The 17,717-nt window shown below is 40.0% G+C and overlaps 1 protein-coding gene and 2 non-coding genes across 3 annotated transcripts in view; 2 read left to right on the top strand and 1 right to left on the bottom strand.

Annotated features, from left to right (window-relative positions):
- Positions 1-423: 423 nt before the first annotated feature.
- On the top strand, positions 424-495 carry trnad-guc (transfer RNA aspartic acid (anticodon GUC)). Its single transcript has one exon. It is a non-coding gene; the product is annotated as a tRNA-Asp (tRNA).
- An 816-nt stretch (positions 496-1,311) lies between these two features.
- trnad-guc (transfer RNA aspartic acid (anticodon GUC)) lies at positions 1,312-1,383 on the top strand. The gene has a single exon. It is a non-coding gene; the product is annotated as a tRNA-Asp (tRNA).
- A 1,894-nt stretch (positions 1,384-3,277) lies between these two features.
- The window catches only part of LOC132117351 (beta-galactoside alpha-2,6-sialyltransferase 1-like), a 32,991-nt gene continuing 18,551 nt past the window's right edge, over positions 3,278-17,717 (bottom strand). The window contains exons 7-8 of the mRNA XM_059526595.1: positions 3,790-3,964; positions 3,278-3,712 (exon numbers count right to left, since the gene is read on the bottom strand). Of these exons, the coding sequence (XP_059382578.1) occupies positions 3,435-3,712; positions 3,790-3,964 (453 nt within the window). The 3' untranslated portion in view covers positions 3,278-3,434. The remainder of the gene's footprint in view (positions 3,713-3,789; positions 3,965-17,717) is intronic.

The raw sequence follows: 17,717 nt of genomic DNA, 5'->3' as shown, positions 1-17,717 counted from the left end.
CTTCTTACATCAAGAAACTGTTGACATTGGACCCTTATCCCCTGTAAAATTATGCTGAAATATTGCTAAACTGACTGCACTTTAAATTAGTAAATTAAAACTTGCAACAATTTACAGTATTACATTAATAAGTGATCATGAATAGTTTGTTCAGCCCTATTTTTGTGCCGTTAGTAAACCAAATGAAATATTTTGACTGGAAGAATTGCTAGTAATGACAAGCAGTAACAAAATGTCATGATTATTTTACAGGAAATGACATCAGAAGGCCACCATTTCCTCTTCAGTTCTTTGTATGGTGTAGGAAAGGTAATTATCATCCTTCTTATAGTTCACTACGGAAACATTATACATTCACAAATATAATACAGTTGTCTTACCTATGGGTCTTGTAGGACCTGGACCATGTGACCACTAAGCCACTCCTCGTTAGTATAGTGGTAAGTATCCCCGCCTGTCACGCGGGAGACCGGGGTTCAATTCCCCGACGGGGAGAAGCATAGCTTTTGCCAGTTTGTCCTTCTTAATATTATGTTATTAACATGTAATAACACTGTAATAATAGTATTACAGCATAGACTATCAATACACTTCTTTGTTTTCTTACTTTTTTAATTATCATCCAAATATTATGGCCAAATACACATTCATTTACAAGAAAATTGACTCCATGAGTTGCCTCAGAGATCTACTTAAATATGTATGCATAAAATGTACAATAATAAGTGGAAATTCAAACCCAACACAAAAATGTATATGTAAATGCATACAGAAAAAAAACACAGTGATTATAAAGCAGTAGGTTACAATACATGGCACAATGATATACCAAGTATTTATATGTAATGTTTCTATACAAATTTGTATATTCTTTGTTAAATCTATCAAACAGTAAAAAAAAAAGTAATCAAGGATTATTATATTATAATTATAATATTCCCATTATTCTTGGATTTTTTTTCCCCATTTAAGTTAAGACAATCAATGTGTGTGGGGGAGGAGTCTGCATGTGTCTGTGTGCGTGTGTTGGTTTTATAAAACCTACTGGCTGTTAGAAAAATAATTTAGCTGTTGTTTCTGTTACACAGCGAACTCCTGAACAATGCCAGATGAACAAGTCTTTCTTGACCTTTTGCGAGTTCCAGGTCCGTAAGATTAAGTAAAATAACATAGATCAAATATTAAAGTTTAACAACTAAAGTTAGAATCAATGCATGTATTGTATTTTATAAACAAAAACATGTTACAATGCTTATTACTATGTTATTACTATGTATTTCAGACTTTATCAGCTGTGAAGTGTTATGGTGCTCCTCGTTAGTATAGTGGTAAGTATCCCCGCCTGTCACGCGGGAGACCGGGGTTCGATTCCCCGACGGGGAGACCAAATAGTTTTTTTCATTTTCTATCTGTAAAGTAGCCATGAATTTTGTCATATTACACCATATTGAAACCCTTGGAAGAAAGAGAAAAATCTACAGTGTAAGCAGTAGTTGGTTTACAAGTCTTTTAATTGTATCAGTGAAGTGCCAATATGACAAGCAGGGTTATTAGAGTAAGTTTGCCAAGAGCCATATAATGTTGCTTAAGAATATGTACATGTTGAATTGTAATAATACTTCAAATTAATTTACAAATTTAATATAATTAAGGTTAAAGCAGTACAATAATTGACATTGTATATTCATGATACCAGTTGCAGAAGTGCCTATTTTATAAATTAATTATTGTTTTGGGAAACAAATTTGTCTTTGCCAGCTTATAGAATTGATCACATTACACCTTGAAGATGCTACTGTGCAGAACTGCGTAGATATGCTTCATGAAGTTATGCTTCATTTTACAATCTTATCACAGTCTATCGAGTCCAAAAGTTCATTTGAATCATTAGTATGTGTACACAATAACTTTGGCATTTAAATTTCAACAGAGAGTAAATCAGAATGCTTAAAGGGAAAAACCATTGCATCAGAGAAACATTTAAAACATCTATACATATGACATTTGTTTACATGTGCATAGCCCAGATTAGTTTGATCAGTCTGAATTGGTTTACCCATGTAAGACATGACAAAAGTTCATTTACATGATGAATTATACTTGAAGCAGTCCAGTTTGCAGACAATAGCATAGTTTTATAAATTACAAACAGTTATTTGTAGTCAGAGCAAAAATACATTCTATGCTAAGTTGCTAACTCTTTATATATATATATATATATATATTTATTCATAATATTAATCTGCTGTATGCTACAAATTACCCATTTACATGAAAGAGAATATAAGCTTTAAAATGTTGAAATGTAAAATAATACGTTTTTACTCAATTCACATTTAAGATTCACAATTCTACTGTAAAGCCAACATCAAACCATTTGTGTTGACCAAAAAGTTGTTTTAGAAGTGTACAAAGGTATGATTTTACAAGCAATTTCATGTTAACCTTTAGACGAATTAATATATGAATTTTAAAAGACCCTGTTTCGCATCATTCAGGATTCATCTGAACAGAATCAAATAATCAAATAATACTATGAAAAATAAACACCTTTTTCTCTTCGAAATGCATAAGGGTGTTAGCTTTCATGTTTTAAGAACCTAAACTGAATTCAGATCTGTATAAAACATGCACATTCTGTGTTTTCTTCTCGGCAAGTTCATAAATACAACTAAATACAGGTTTACCAAAGGTATGATATAGTGCAATTTCAGTAAAGCATGCGAGGACATTCTCCACGGCCCTACAACTGGTTACAGAGTGCTGTGAGAGGAAAGGCGTCACAGTGTAAATACTGAATGCATACAGATCTCCAGGCCTTGAAATACAGCTTTCATAAAATAGATACATTTAAAGCATTATTTTGCTAATGGCATGTGTCTGCTGGCAAATCATTAACAATATTGCATGAATGATGTGTTACGATTGCGTTGCATAAATTGAAAACCTGCACATTATGGAAGCAGCAGGCCAGCTTTGGACATAAGAGTTTTGCACGCTACACGTTTATGGACAGAATATTGGCTACGTTCTTGTCTAATAATCTGTATGTTTGTTAGATTGTAAATTCCAGTTCTTTTGACATCAGTGCTGTAATGTGTCAGCCAGTGCTTGAAAGTCATTTTCAGTGGTTGCATCTCAAATGAGAGGCAGATAAGTGGCATTGAGATCTTTTTCTGTAAGTTAACAGCAAACAGTGTGAATTTACCACTATGGGATAAGTTAACGAATAATGGACAGTAGTTTACACATATACAGAACTTGCCACTATTTTCAGAAGCAATCATTAGTCTGTTAGGTTGTTATTTTCCACCAGTGAACCAACTCTTGATCTCACTCAAAAACCAGACTGTACTTGTTACAGTTGTAGACTAAGTTATGCACTTCACTGTTACGTTCTGAAAGTGTACCAAGTAAAACAGTTTACCCTCAGGTTATTTCTTTGACAGAGAGCTGGAATTGGAACTGTTGGTGCAGTCAAAGGTCATGAACCCAGGGAGAGTGACCTTGCCATGAGTGTAAATGTCATGGTCAGACCCCTTGTTCATCCTCTTTACCAGATTCTTCTCGTAGAGTAAAGGGTGGTAGGCACCTAGGGTGCAGGCTGCATCACTGAAGCGCTGGTAGTAGTGGCACAGCTCGGTTTTCCTTCGCGAAGGCAGAAACTCGTACACATGTACCACTTCACACAGGGACATCATTAAAACTGTGCCTACAGAGATAGGATTTTAAACTTTTTGTTGTTGTTAAATTTTCCGTGTTTGTTTTTTCTAACTCAGTATAACTTACCCAACAAGCCTGATGAGGGTGGGTTTTTTTGTATCGTCTCTACCATATTGTCTTGTATTCGCTGCCACAGCTGCCATTCCATTCGTGGGTGCAGAATATAAAATGGCTGTTGAGGGTGTAAGCGTCGATATCGCTGATACTGTTTAAATATAGGGTAATCTGTTTTGTTGAACCACTGAAAGGAAAAATAAAAGGACAAATACATAAATCAAAATGATCAAATCTGGAATGTTTACAAAACTTCAGTTATTGTGTATAATGTAATTATTCTTTTAAATATAATTTCTTTTTTTCACATTTCACAATTTAAAATGTTATATTAGGGTCAACATGAAATAGTTTTGAATAAAGTTGAAGAAATTAAATTATGGTTATTGTATATTACAATCAGGGTTATCATGTTCAACTAAAACTAAAACCATTTAAAACATTTTTATTACTTGAAGTAAATAAAATATAAAACGTATTTTATTTTAGCTGCTTAATGAGACAACATTTAATTTTAATTTAGTTTACATTGATGTAGTAAAATAACTAAAACTTTAGTAAAAAAAAAGTCATATAAATTATATTTAAAAACAACAAAAAGTCATAAAATTACAAAAAACTTTAATTAAAATTGACATAAAGCAGAAAAAAATAAATCTAAACCAAATCTATTAAAAAAACAAAAACTATAATAGTATCTCAGTGATCAATCACATGTACACAATAGTTCGATAATCAATTTTATTTAAATAAATGTATTTCTTTAAGCCAACATTTTTAACAGTATTTTAGAATATAAAAATAAATTATAAAAGTGTGTATTTTATAATTTTACATTTGAATTCTAATTTAGAGTCGATATTAAAAAGTTTTATACAGTCTTATAAATTATAGGTATTTATTATAATTATTTCTTTAAATATATTTTTATGAAATTAACTGTTTCAAAGTGATGTTTTAATATTTATTTTGTCCAGCTACAACATTTGTACTTTCTAAATAAATGGCTGTGTACTGGAATGAGATGCTGGTAAAACAAAGAAAAACACATTGAAAAAAACATTGCATCTCCGGGAAATCAAACCCCAGTTAAACGGCCCTAAACCGTTTCCCATTCATTCTCAATGTTAGCGCTAAACCACTATGGATGCAATATTATTTTGGCCACTAATGCCCTCGTGGCACTCTTCTGTGTTTCGGCACGTTTGAATTCACTATTTTTATTCCCCCCCCTTTTAATTTTTATTAATAATTAAAAAAGAAAACACAGCTGCGATCTGCCTCGGTTGTTAAATTCAACTCATTCCCAGCACATCAGTAAACGTTGATAGTTTCCAAGCTATACTCTGTCAGGTTTTATTTGCTGTAATTCATCGTAGACTGATTTGTTTGCATGCCAAATTGTGAATGAACATAGCTGTAATTTACTGTGTATAGTAACATAATTTAGCCACTGTATGTTAGTTGTAGAGTCACAAAAATTAAATAACCATTGTTACAGTATTGGGAACGAATATCATTATATAAATTAATATCAATCTGCCAAGAACAGCAAGATTACTACAGTTTTACAATAGGAACATCATAGTTGTTATATATATGCATGTGTGTTGACTTGTGTAATAGAATTATTGTTTTATGTAATATTTGCTATTTTGTTGTTCTTGTAGAGACCACTGTTTCTACACTGTCTGTGCCCTTGCTATCATCTTGTCCTGGTACCCAAGCAGATCCTCAGTCAGATACAGGTAAATATTTGACACATTAACAACACCATACACAAAAGGGTTTCTGCAGGTTTTAAAGTCTTACAAATTTCTTCATTTACTTTTATACAAATTGATGCCTTAAGTTTTAAATTAGAGCACAAAGCTTTAAATGTTGGATGCATAGCAAAAAAAGTAAATTAATATCTTCCTCTGTTTTGTCATTTTCCAATACAAATATCAAACATCTTTCAATCAAGATATGTTTATTTATGATGCAAATGTAAAATGAAGTCTTGTAAAATGTAATAATATTAAAGGGTTAGTTCATTGAAAAATCATAATTATGTTATTAATAACTCACCCTCATGCCGTTCCAAACCCGTGAGACCTCCGTTTATCTTTGGAACACAAACTGCTTTGTTTTGAACTCTCTCACAACAGACACGGAAGAGAAGACAATGCTGAATAAAGTCGTAGTTGTTGCTATTTTTGGACCAAAATGTATTTTCGATGCTTCAAAAAATTCTAACTGACCCTCTGATGTCACATGGACTACTTTGATGATGTTTTTATTACTTTTCTGGACATGGACAGTATACCGTACACACAGCTTCAATGGAGGGACTGAGAGCTCTTGGACTAAATCTAAAATATCTTAAACTGCGTTCCAAAGATAAACAGAGGTCTCACGGGTTTGGAACGACATGAGGGTAAGTTATTTATTACATAATTATGATTTTTCGATGAACTAACCCTTTAAATGAGTTTATACTTAAAACAATAACAAGTATTTGTCAAAGAGTTATCAAAACTTCCCTTTTATTAATTTGTTAATTACATTAAGGTGATTCTTTTACCAAATGGCAGATATTAGTTCTTGTTTTAATCACAAAATCACTTCAAACAATACTTCTTATTTCATGTCATTTTGTATAAATGTATCTTTATTTAAGAATCTTTAGGCATTTGCACTGAAAAAAACAAGACAAAAATACGGAGGAAGAACATAACTTTGTTGCAGAATGATCTGAACGTACAGTAAAATATACTGTCTTTCCATATTCTAGTGTCTGAGAGCAGAGGGTTTAAGTGTTTTTTGTCAAATTAATAAAAAAAATGATGAATATCTGTTGGAAGTTGTATTTTCAAACTCTGAAGTTAATACAACACTGTAAAAAAAGGAACGAGCTATTTACTTAAAAAAAACTATGGTAACTGTCACGTGTTTGTTCTGTTTGTTCCCATCTGTCCTCGTTGTGGTTAATTTCCTGCTCATTTAGTTAATTATCATTCATTAGTTTTCCACCTGTGTTGTATTAATCATCTTGTTTGCTCCTTAGTTGCCTGCACTTTATAATACCTCAGTTTCTTTATCGTCTTTGTTTGATGTTATTTTTGAGTGGTTTTAGTGGTTTATGTTTATTAAAAGATTCCTTTATCTCCACTCCTTTGTGCGGTTTTACAAAAACCACGTCTGCCTGACAGAATCCAGGGTCCTCCTTGAGTTTCTTTTCCATTTTTTTTTCCATTTATTATTATATTTTTTTGTTGTTGTTGTTGTTTTTCTCCCTTCAACAATGAAATTGCATTGTTTTCGTCCCTAGCCTGCAGAAACCTCCCGTTTGTGGAGTGTGCACGGGAGTTCTGTGGGGTTTGTTTACGGTGCTAGATGATGCGACGCTCAACTCTCTGTTCTGGATTAAAAATTCTATCCAATTACTGTCGCCCCGTGGACCTCCCAGACACCACAGGATTGGGCTGGAGGGAAAGAATCTCTGGTGTCTGGAGAGTGCCCAGCCCAGCCCCAATCCAGAAGCAGCTCACCGTCAAGCCAACCGGCAGTCGCTTCTGACTTCGGGCCCGCCGACCACCTCTGACTCAACGCTTCTAGATATGGTGCTGCCCATGAAGTTCACGGTCCAATCCTCACCCCAAAATATGTTCTCAAAAGCTCTCCTGAGTCTCCTTTGTCTCTGCTGGTCCTGTCCAGCTCCCCATAATCTCCTGGGTCTCCTTTGCCTCCACTTGTTCCGGAGGCAAAGGAGCTAAAAAGGGTAATTTTCGAGGTAATATAGTATATGAATAATGCAGTGCTTATTGACATAACATTTTAATACGGTATAGAATCTATTCTGCCTTTGTGTTTGTATAAACCAATCCTAAAATTGTCATAAGAAAAATACAGAGAAATATTATGTAATACAAATTATTGCTTATCATCCTGCAGTGTATTAAAATACATAAAAAAAATAAAGCCTGTCAATTAGACAAAATTGTCTTTTTTCTCATTTCTGAAATGATGGCTATGCCTCTGTGTGCAGTACAGAAAACAGTCTTGTGCTTAAATGGTTTAAAGTCATGCGCACAAAGTAATTGCCACATGCAATAACACCACTGACCTCCAGGAGTACTCAGAAACTGTCACTGCCTACATCAACAAGTGTATTGATGATGTAACGGTCACAAAAACCATCACTGTCCGGGCAAACCAGAAGCCATGGATGACAGGGGAGGTCTACAGACTCCTGAAGACACGGAACGCTGCCTTCAGAGCTGGAGATGAGGTGGGCCTGAGAACAGCCAGGGCCAACCTGTCCCGCGGCATCAGAGAGGCTAAGAGACAGCACTCCAGGAGGACAGCTCATCAATTCAGCGACAGCAGAGACACTAGGAACCTGTGGCAGGGGATACAGACCATTACGGACTACAAGCCCCCACCACGGACCTGTGACAACAGCATCTCACGAGCTGAACACCTTCTTCGCTCGCTTTGAGCAACAAAACAGCACCACTGCACAGAAGACTCCACCTCCTCCCGGCGACCAGGTGATGTCGCTGACCACAGACAATGCATGCAAAGTTTTGGGTCCTGACAACATCCCTGGGTGTGTACTGAGAGACTGTGCAGCAGAACTCACTGATGTCTTCACAGACATTTTCAACATCTCACTAAGTCAGGCAGTTGTTCCCACATGTTTCAAAACTACCACCATCATTCCAGTTCCGAAGAAGCCCGTCTCCATCCTGCCTCAATCACTACTGTTCTGTTGCACTTACCCCCATCCTCATGAAGTGCTTTGAACGGCTAGTCATGCACCACATCAAGTCTGCCCTCCCTGAACCCCTTCCAGTTTGCATATCAGTCCAACCGGTCGACCAATGATGCCATCGCCACTGCCGTCCACTCGGCACTCACACATCTGGACAAAAAGGACTCATATGTCAGAATGCTGTTCATAAATTTCAGTTCAGCATTCAACACGATAATCCCTCAACAGCTCATTTACAAACTGGCCCAGCTCAACACTTCGCTTGGCAATTGGTCAATAGACTTTCTGCCTGGAAGACCTTAGGCAGTACGGGTCGGCAGCAACATATTCAGCACGATCACACTGAACACTGGGGCCCCCAAGGATGTGTACTGAGCCCCCACCTCTTCACTCTAATGACCCACGAATGCACACCGTCATACAACTCACCGTCCCACAGGAACAAAGTGTTCCAATAGCTCAGTGGTAGAGCATTGTTTTAGCAGCGCAAAAGATCATGGGTTCAATTCCCAGCTAACATACATAGTTGGTTAAATAAAAACAATTTATAGCATGAATGTACTGTAAGTCGCTTTGGATAAAATTGTCTGCTAAATGTAAATCTATCTACAACTCCAACCTCTTCATTAAGTTTGTGGATGACACAACTCATTAGGAACATGAGTCTCATTAGCAACAGAGATGAGACAAACTACAGGATCAAGGTGAGCTGCCTAGCCGGGTGGTGCAGTGACAACAATCTCTCTCTGTGGAGAAGATGAAGGAGATTGTGGTAGACTTCAGGAGAGTGCACACTGAGCATGCTCCTCTGACCATCAAGGGGCGACTGTGGAGAGAGTGAGCAGCACCAAGTTCCTGGGTGTGCACATCAAAGAGGACCTCGCCTGGACTGACAACACCGCAGCACTAGCCAAGAAAGCACAGCAGCATCTCTACAATCTCCGCAAACTGAGAAGAGCCAGAGCCCCGGCCCCCATCATGTGCACCTTCTGCAGAGGCACCATTGAGAGCATTCTGACGAGCTGCATGACTGTGTGGTATGGTGCCTGCAATGAGTCCTGCTGCAAGTCTCTTCAATGCATAGTGAGAGCAGCTGAGAAGATCGTTGGTGTCTCTCTCCCCTCCCTTTCCCCTCCAGGACCCGTCCCACCCGCAAAGCTCTCTGCATTGCAGGTGATCCCACTTGACACACAGCTTTTTCTATATGCTGCCATCAAGGAGGAGACTGCAGAGTCTCCAGGCCAAGACCAGAAGACTGAAGGATAGCTTCATCTAGGGCTGCATGATAATGGTTAAACTGATAATCACGATTATTTTGATTAAAATTATAATCACGATTATTAATAATGTTATTCTGTCCTGCTGGGAAAAAAACTGCTAAAACCAGCCTAAACTTAGCTGGTTTAAGCTGATCTCCCACCTTGGTCAAGCTGGTTTTAGCTGGTTGTTCCAGCTGGTCTCCCAGCCTGACCAGCCAAGGAAGTGGTCAAAACCCCTCTAAAACCAGCCTTCTGACAAGCTTTGACCAGCAAAGACAGGGCTAGATGGCAACTAAAATCAGTCAACCAGCTTAGGCTGGTTTTAGCATTTTTTATTTATTTTTTATTTTTTTTATTCAGAAGGGAAATGCAATAACATTTCATGTGTCCTTTAACCAGCCTCCACTGACTATACACTTACTTCATTAAACCAACTATGATAATACAAAACTCATGGTTTTGGTTAGTGTTTTGTCATTTGTATTTACATTACATTTTCTAAGTGACCGTTTGTTCGCAAATGGGAAAAAGCCACTCAGGTCGCACAGTAAATTTGCTCAAAGAACGTAAATACACACTGAAAACTAACATTGCCATGCCATTTTCAACACGAAAACTGATAAAAACTTAAATTCTTAATATAAATTCCAACAATTGCAATTTATGTTAATTTTTCCCCTTTGTATTTTCACCAGAGCATGTGAGCGAAGCGTTGTACGTTTTCCGCTCTATGGACGTGCACTCCACTCAGTCGCTTAATCGCCCAAGCAAGCGCTCCGTTAATATTCCGCTCACGCTCACCGCAAACCAATTCTCGCTCAGATCCCGCTCTGACATAAAATTGCTCTAGAAGATATAATTGTTTAGTGTTTGTACCGAAATTCTTGGATAATTGTATAAAATTATTCATGCTGAGTTGCTGATAAATAGCAATTATCATGTTGCAAAACGAAATTCTTACATTCTTCTTAATTTTATTAATTGTATATATGTAGGGATGGTCTCAGGCATACTGGACAAAAGCGGTTTAATTTCCATAACAGCTGGAAGAATCATGCCAAGGTTTCCAAGCTCTTTTTGCATAGCATTAGTAAGTTCTGACAGAGGTGATAGCACCTCAGTGAGGGCTTGGAGCTGAAGTACGTAATTTATGGTCAGCTTACTGTTCTCAGGAATAATCAGCTTATTTTGAAATTGTAAGTCTCTTTCAAATATTTTAATTACAGATTCAATCATGCGCAGCTGATTGCTCAATCTGGTGGTATGCTTGAGTGGGACACACATCCAGTTTATCAGCTTCCTCTGTGTTTAGGGTGCTCTTCCTGACAGCTTTTACAAGTTTTGCTGTACATGTGATGAGATTGCCCACATCGGCATGGCTGTTTATTGCATCCTTTAGGGCGAGCTGCAGTAAATGGGTAGGGCATTGCATATGGAGATTGTTTTCGGTGGTATATGTAGCGGTCACGTTCTCGATGATCTGCAAAATGTTTGGCTGGAATGGGGAAGGATGATTATCCACTGTGTCACCTTCTTCTGGGTCCTCTTCCTCTCCCTCCTCTTTTACTGCACTTTCCTCAAACCCTGGGAGGTTGAAAGCCTTTATCATGTTACTGGCACTGTCGGTGACCACCCTGACAACGCGTCTTTGTAAATTCCAGCGTTGTAAAACATCTTCATATTTCTGAAAAATACTCTCAGCTGTGTGGTGTCCTTTAAGATGTTCACAGGACAGCAACACTGTGTGACCATTGAAAACTTCATCAGCGAAACAGCGAAACTCTTTACTTTTATTTCAGATACTCATATCCATCAAACAAGGCATAGAGAAATAAATCTTGTCTTACCGTTCTCTAGAACTTCAGGTCATAAAACTGACCTCAGCTTTAGGGGTCCTCAACTATGGAGTAAATTAAGTTTGTCCCTAAAGATCCATGTCTTCTTTGCTTGTCTTTAAAACAGTTGAAAGATCTTTTGATTTTACAATGACAGCTTTAGTTATAGTACCCTGCAGTATACTATAGTCTTACTGACCCTCATATGCTGCTCTTTACTTTTGATCTTCCTTTACTATTACCCTTTAACATCTATAACTTTAAGTTACTTCCATTAGGATAATCATGCTTCTGAAAATATGTTTTCCCCCTCTTTTTATTATTCAACTTATTTGTCTGCGTGCTTTTTTTTTGTTTATTCATGCAAGTGGAGTGGAACTCTGTATAAACCCAATTGGGTTTCGTTCCCCTCCTTGTACTGTATCCATGTGATATCCGTGCAGAACAAATAAATAAAAATAAAATAAAATAAATACTTAATTCGTGGCCACAATTAAGACTAAACAAAAAAAATTCTTAATTTGTTGCTTTAATGTAGGCTAGTCCTAGCATAAAACAGAATAGCCTATTCTAAATTCGTGACCGTGATTTTGTCTGCGTGTTATGATCGGGGCTCCGTACAACCGAATATAGCTAATCTTAGCCTACCTGTTTATTCGTTTTTTTATGGTATGTAACTAGCTCACGTTTTGCTGCACCATGTTTGCGTAGCACATCCTCGTGCTTTCTGGCAGTGTGCCACTTCAGATTCCAATATGAATCTTTACTAACTTTAACAGTCTTCCCGCATTCCCTCTCAGTTTCTTCTCCCTGCTCATTCTTAACTTTGATTTTTACTTTACATATATGCATAAGGCTTGCAACTTAGTTGAAACAATATCTGAACTCCATAACTGCTCTTCTATTCTCAACCTCTACAGATTCTCGCTCTCTAACAAGCAAATCATCAAAGGGCTTTCTGGGTTGAGCGCGCTGAGCGTATTGAGCGAGCAGAGCGGAATCTTCAAAAAGGTGCTCTGCGCTCTTAAGGAACTCTGCTCCCCGCTCCCCTCCACTCACATGCTCTGATTGTCACAGGTAGGAAAAGCGCATTTATTCCTCAAACATAATAGATACAATTATTGAAACTCAGTGAAAGTTTGATCATGGCACATTTGGTAACACAAACAGTACAAATGTCTTGTGAAAAAAACACACATTGTCTATATGACACTTTCATGTAAGCAGAATATCGCTGTGGAGAGATCGCTAAACTATGCGCTCAAAATAAACACTAAACTAAGTATGTTTTCATATCATCATCAGCGCTTGTTCCGGCATCAGTGAGCATGCAAAGCGTTGCCAGATTGCACAAATTGAATAAAACTCCGGGCAGAAAGTGTATCCTTAAAAACCTCTGTTTTGGAGCTTACACATCTGGCAACCACAAGCATGAATGCTAGTGAAGACTTGTTAGCAATGCACAGGGGTGTGATTCTTCCGGAAAAATCCGGAAATCCGGCTTTTCCGACCTGAAAATGATGCTCTCGTAAATCAAGCAAAAAAAAAAAAGTAGACGGTTGCGATGGGTCGGGTATTGGTAAACATAATGATCACTCACCGCTGTCAACGTTTTTTGTGCCTTTGAATCATGTCATCATGTCACTCCGCAAGTATTCCAATAATTTGTCATGATTGAAGTTCAAAGTGTACGCGCACCGTTCTGAATGCGCACACACCCAACCATCCACTCACGTGAACAGCTTCAGTTGACTGACGAAGACCATGAACACGGGTGATTCATGTAAGCAAATCCAATATATTGTCTTTCATTTTTATATGCAGGTCTAGTAAAATTTGACCAATCAATTGATCACTTTTGTCATGATTCCATAACATTAATGTTAAACGATTCTGGGCTAACTTAGCAAAGTAACGCCATGTTGGTTATTGCTTACTTCTAGCTAGAAAGTTTAGCAGCTTCTACAAGGCTCGAAATTGCCAACATTTTTGTTGCATATGCTCCTGAAATTTAATCTGTGCGACCTAAAAATATTTTTGGGAGTAACGTTATATGCGCGGAGTTTATGAGCATATCTGTCCACTAATGACTCGTCCGATTTGCGAACTAATGACTCCTTTGAACCGATTCACTTTAATGAATGCTTAAATCTGATCTGGGTCGAGTTTCCCGATAACAATGTATCTCTGAAGAGCGCTCTCAACGTGCAAGGTTATAAACGCTCGCCGCAATTCCACGCGCTTTTCCCAAAAACTTTACTTGACATGAACGCGATTCTACGTGCTACTTAAGAGTCGCTGTCCATTCGCGAAATTCGTGCTGAAATATAACCTATGGAATCGTATTCTGAACGTTCAACCTAATAATCGTCTTCTGTTGTGAATTAGAAATCCTAGAAGTCTATAATAAAGCACTGACAAAATGGCTGAACAAAAACACAAGAAAAGAAACCTTTCAAAAATATAGAGGCAAATAAAGATGTTATTTTTAATAGATGTAAAAGACACCATAGAAATAAGGAAAAACAAAACATCTGGAAGGACAAGAAATGCCCAATAAATAGCTAGTTTCATCCCTATTTTGCCCAGTCTTTTAAGCATATTTCCCACATTACTCATTTTATGATTTTTTTTTGTTCAATCATTTAATTTAGATGTGTATTTAAATTTTTCTTCCCTTTTTTAATTAATTTATAAATTCATTTAAACAAAAAACAAGTACAATATTTTTTATAAATTTATTATTATACCGTATAAATGATGTCACTGTGTGGTTGTAACAAGGAGTCGGAGGCGTTCGGATCCATATGCAGCATTTATTAAACAGAATGGTCATACAGGCAGAGATCAGGAATGGCGTCAGGTGTGTTAGGGATAACCAGAATCGTAATCAGAAACAAGCAGGGATCGAGACAGGCAGCGGAGAATCAGAGTCGGAATAAACAGTCCAAAGGTCAAAACACAGGAATAATAAACACAGGGAAAACGCTCGGAAATGTCAGACTGGCTAAACAAGACTTCGCAGTGAGTGAGAGTGAATGTGCTGCTTTTATGTGTGTGTGTAAATGAGGTGCAGGTGTGGCAAGGAAATTGGCTGATGAATGAGGTGCAGGTGTGGCAGGGTGATTGTGATGCAGTGACTCATGGGTAATGTAGTTTGGGTGTGGTGCAACAGTATGAATGACTCAGGAATGGTCCTGAGTGGAGTGCCCTCTAATGAAGTTCATGGGCACTCCATCTAATAATCGTGACATAGCCCACCCCCAAAGGAGCGGCTTCCAGACGCTCAAAACAATCTAGGAGGGCGGTGGAGCGGAGGCGGAACAGGGGGAGGGATGGAGGGCCAGGTCCATGAGGAAGTGCAGTGGACTGGGGCAGAGCAGGTGGAACTGGAGCCCTTCCTGGGCCTAACTCAGGAAAACAGGAGCCCCTCCTGGGCCTGGCATAGGAAACAGGGGCCCGCCATGGGCTTAACTCGGGAACGGGAGCCCGCCTTGGGCCTAAATCTGGAACAAGGGTCCACCAAGGCAGAGCAGGTGGCGTGGCAGCCCACCAGAGTGGAGCAGGTGGAGCTGGAGCCCACCAGGGAAGAGTAGAGGACCACCAGAGCTGAGAAGACGGGACAGAAGCCCACCAGGGCGGTGCAGAGGACCACCACAGCAGAGCAGACGGGACAGAAGCCCACCAGGGCGGTGCAGAGGACCACCACAGCCGAGCAGACGGGATAGAAGCCCACCAGGGCGGAGCAGAGGACCACCACAGCCGAGCAGACAGGACAGAAGCCCACCAGGGCGGAGCAGAGGACCACCACAGCCGAGCAGACGGGACAGAAGCCCACCAGGGCGAAGCAGAGGACCACCACGGTGGAGTCGATGACACCGGACCGCAAGTCTGCTCAGGTGGGACTGAAACAGAGAACATTGACAGGTTAATAGCGGCCTCCGTGGCCGTGATGAGATGGTAGCTGGCCTCCTTGGCCATTACAGGGCAGGCGGTTAGTTCATGGAGGACCTCCGTGACCATGACAGGACAGACAGAGAGTTGGTGGATGGTCTCCATAGCCCAGACCGGAATGAATGAGAGCTCATTGACGGCCTCCCTGGCCGTGACAGGATAGGACGAGAGCTCTGAGATGTGACGAGGCTCTGGGAGTTCGGCTGAGATGTGACGAGGCTCTGGTAGATCTGTGGTGATTTGATTGGGTTCATGAAGATCAGCTGTGACTTGACTGTGCCCATGAAGATCGTTGGTGACTTGACTTGGTTCCTGAGGATCAACTGTGACTTGACTTTGCTCATGAAGATCGTTGATGACTTGACTTTGCTCATGAAGATCGTTGATGACTTGACTTTGCTCATGAAGATCGTTGGTGACTTGACTTTGCTCATGAAGATCGTTGGTGACTTGACTTGGTTCCTGAGGATCAACTGTGACTTGACTTTGCTCATGAAGATCGTTGGTGACTTGACTTTGCTCATGAAGATCGTTGGTGATTTGAGTTAGTTCATGAAGATCGTTGGTGACTTGACTTTGCTCATGAAGATCGTTGGTGACTTGACTTTGCTCATGAAGATCGTTGGTGACTTGACTTGGTTCCTGAGGATCAACTGTGACTTGACTTAGTTCACGGAGGTTAATGGTGACTTGACTTTGCTCATGAAGATCGTTGATGACTTGACTTTGCTCATGAAGATCGTTGGTGACTTGACTTTGCTCATGAAGATCGTTGGTGACTTGACTTTGCTCATGAAGATCGTTGGTGACTTGACTTGGTTCTTGAGGATCAACTGTGACTTGACTTTGCTCATGAAGATCGTTGGTGACTTGACTTTGCTCATGAAGATCGTTGGTGACTTGACTTGGTTCCTGAGGATCAACTGTGACTTGACTTTGCTCATGAAGATCAACTGTGACTTGACTTTGCTCATGAAGATCGTTGGTGACTTGACTGTGCCCATTAAGATCGTTGGTGACTTGACTTGGTTCCTGAGGATCAACTGTGACTTGACTTAGTTCACGGAGGTTAATGGTGACTTGACTTTGCTCATGAGGATCGTTGATGACTTGACTTTGCTCATGAAGATCGTTGGTGACTTGACTTGGTTCCTGAGGATCAACTGTGACTTGACTTTGCTCATGAAGATCAACGGTGACTTGCCCTGGCTCATGAAGATCAACGGTGACTTGCCCTGGCTCATGAAGATCAACGGTGACTTGCCCTGGCTCTGGTGAGTTCACTGGAACCTGACTCGGCTCTGGAGAGTTCACTGGAACCTGACTCGGCTCTGGAGAGTTCACTGGAACCTGACTCGGCTCTGGAGAGTTCACTGGAACCTGACTCGACTCTGGAGAGTTCACTGGAACCTGACTCGACTCTGGAGAGTTCACTGGAACCTGACTCGACTCTGGAGAGTTCACTGGAACCTGACTCGACTCTGGAGAGTTCACTGGAACCTGACTCGACTCTGGAGAGTTCACTGGAACCTGACTCGACTCTGGAGAGTTCACTGGAACCTGACTCGATTCTGGAAGGCCAACAGGAACTAACCCTGACTCTGGAAGGTCAGCGAAGACTTGACCTGACTCTGGATGGTCAACAGTGACCTGATTGGACTCTTGTTCTGGACGGTCAGTGGAGACTTGACCTGACTCTGGAAAGTCGACGGGGACCTGACTTGACTCTGGAAATTCAACTGAGGCGGCCATCTTGTGCAGCGGTGTTGGGCTGGCGGCCATCTTGTGCAGCGGCGCTGGGCTGGCGGCCATCTTGTGCAGCGGCGCTGGGCTGGCGGCCATCTTGTGCAGCGGCGCTGGGCTGGCGGCCATCTTGTGCAGCGGCGCTGGGCTGGCGGCCATCTTGTGCAGCGGCGCTGGGCTGGCAGCCATCTTGTGCAGTGGCCGCCACAACACCCACAGTATATGCAGAGCTGCTCAGTTGGAGTGCCAGATCAATATAATACTGCAGAGTCCAGTGAGGATCATGCAAAGGCATGAGTGAGCCAAGCGGCTCAGATAGGCCACCACGAAAAAATATCATCAGGCACATCTCGTCCATGATAGATAAATGGGCAAACTCAATAAAGTTCT

Source organism: Carassius carassius, chromosome 36 (genome assembly GCF_963082965.1).
Source record: "Carassius carassius chromosome 36, fCarCar2.1, whole genome shotgun sequence".
Lineage (NCBI taxonomy): Eukaryota > Metazoa > Chordata > Actinopteri > Cypriniformes > Cyprinidae > Carassius > Carassius carassius.
This window is presented reverse-complemented; position numbering and strand designations above follow the sequence as displayed.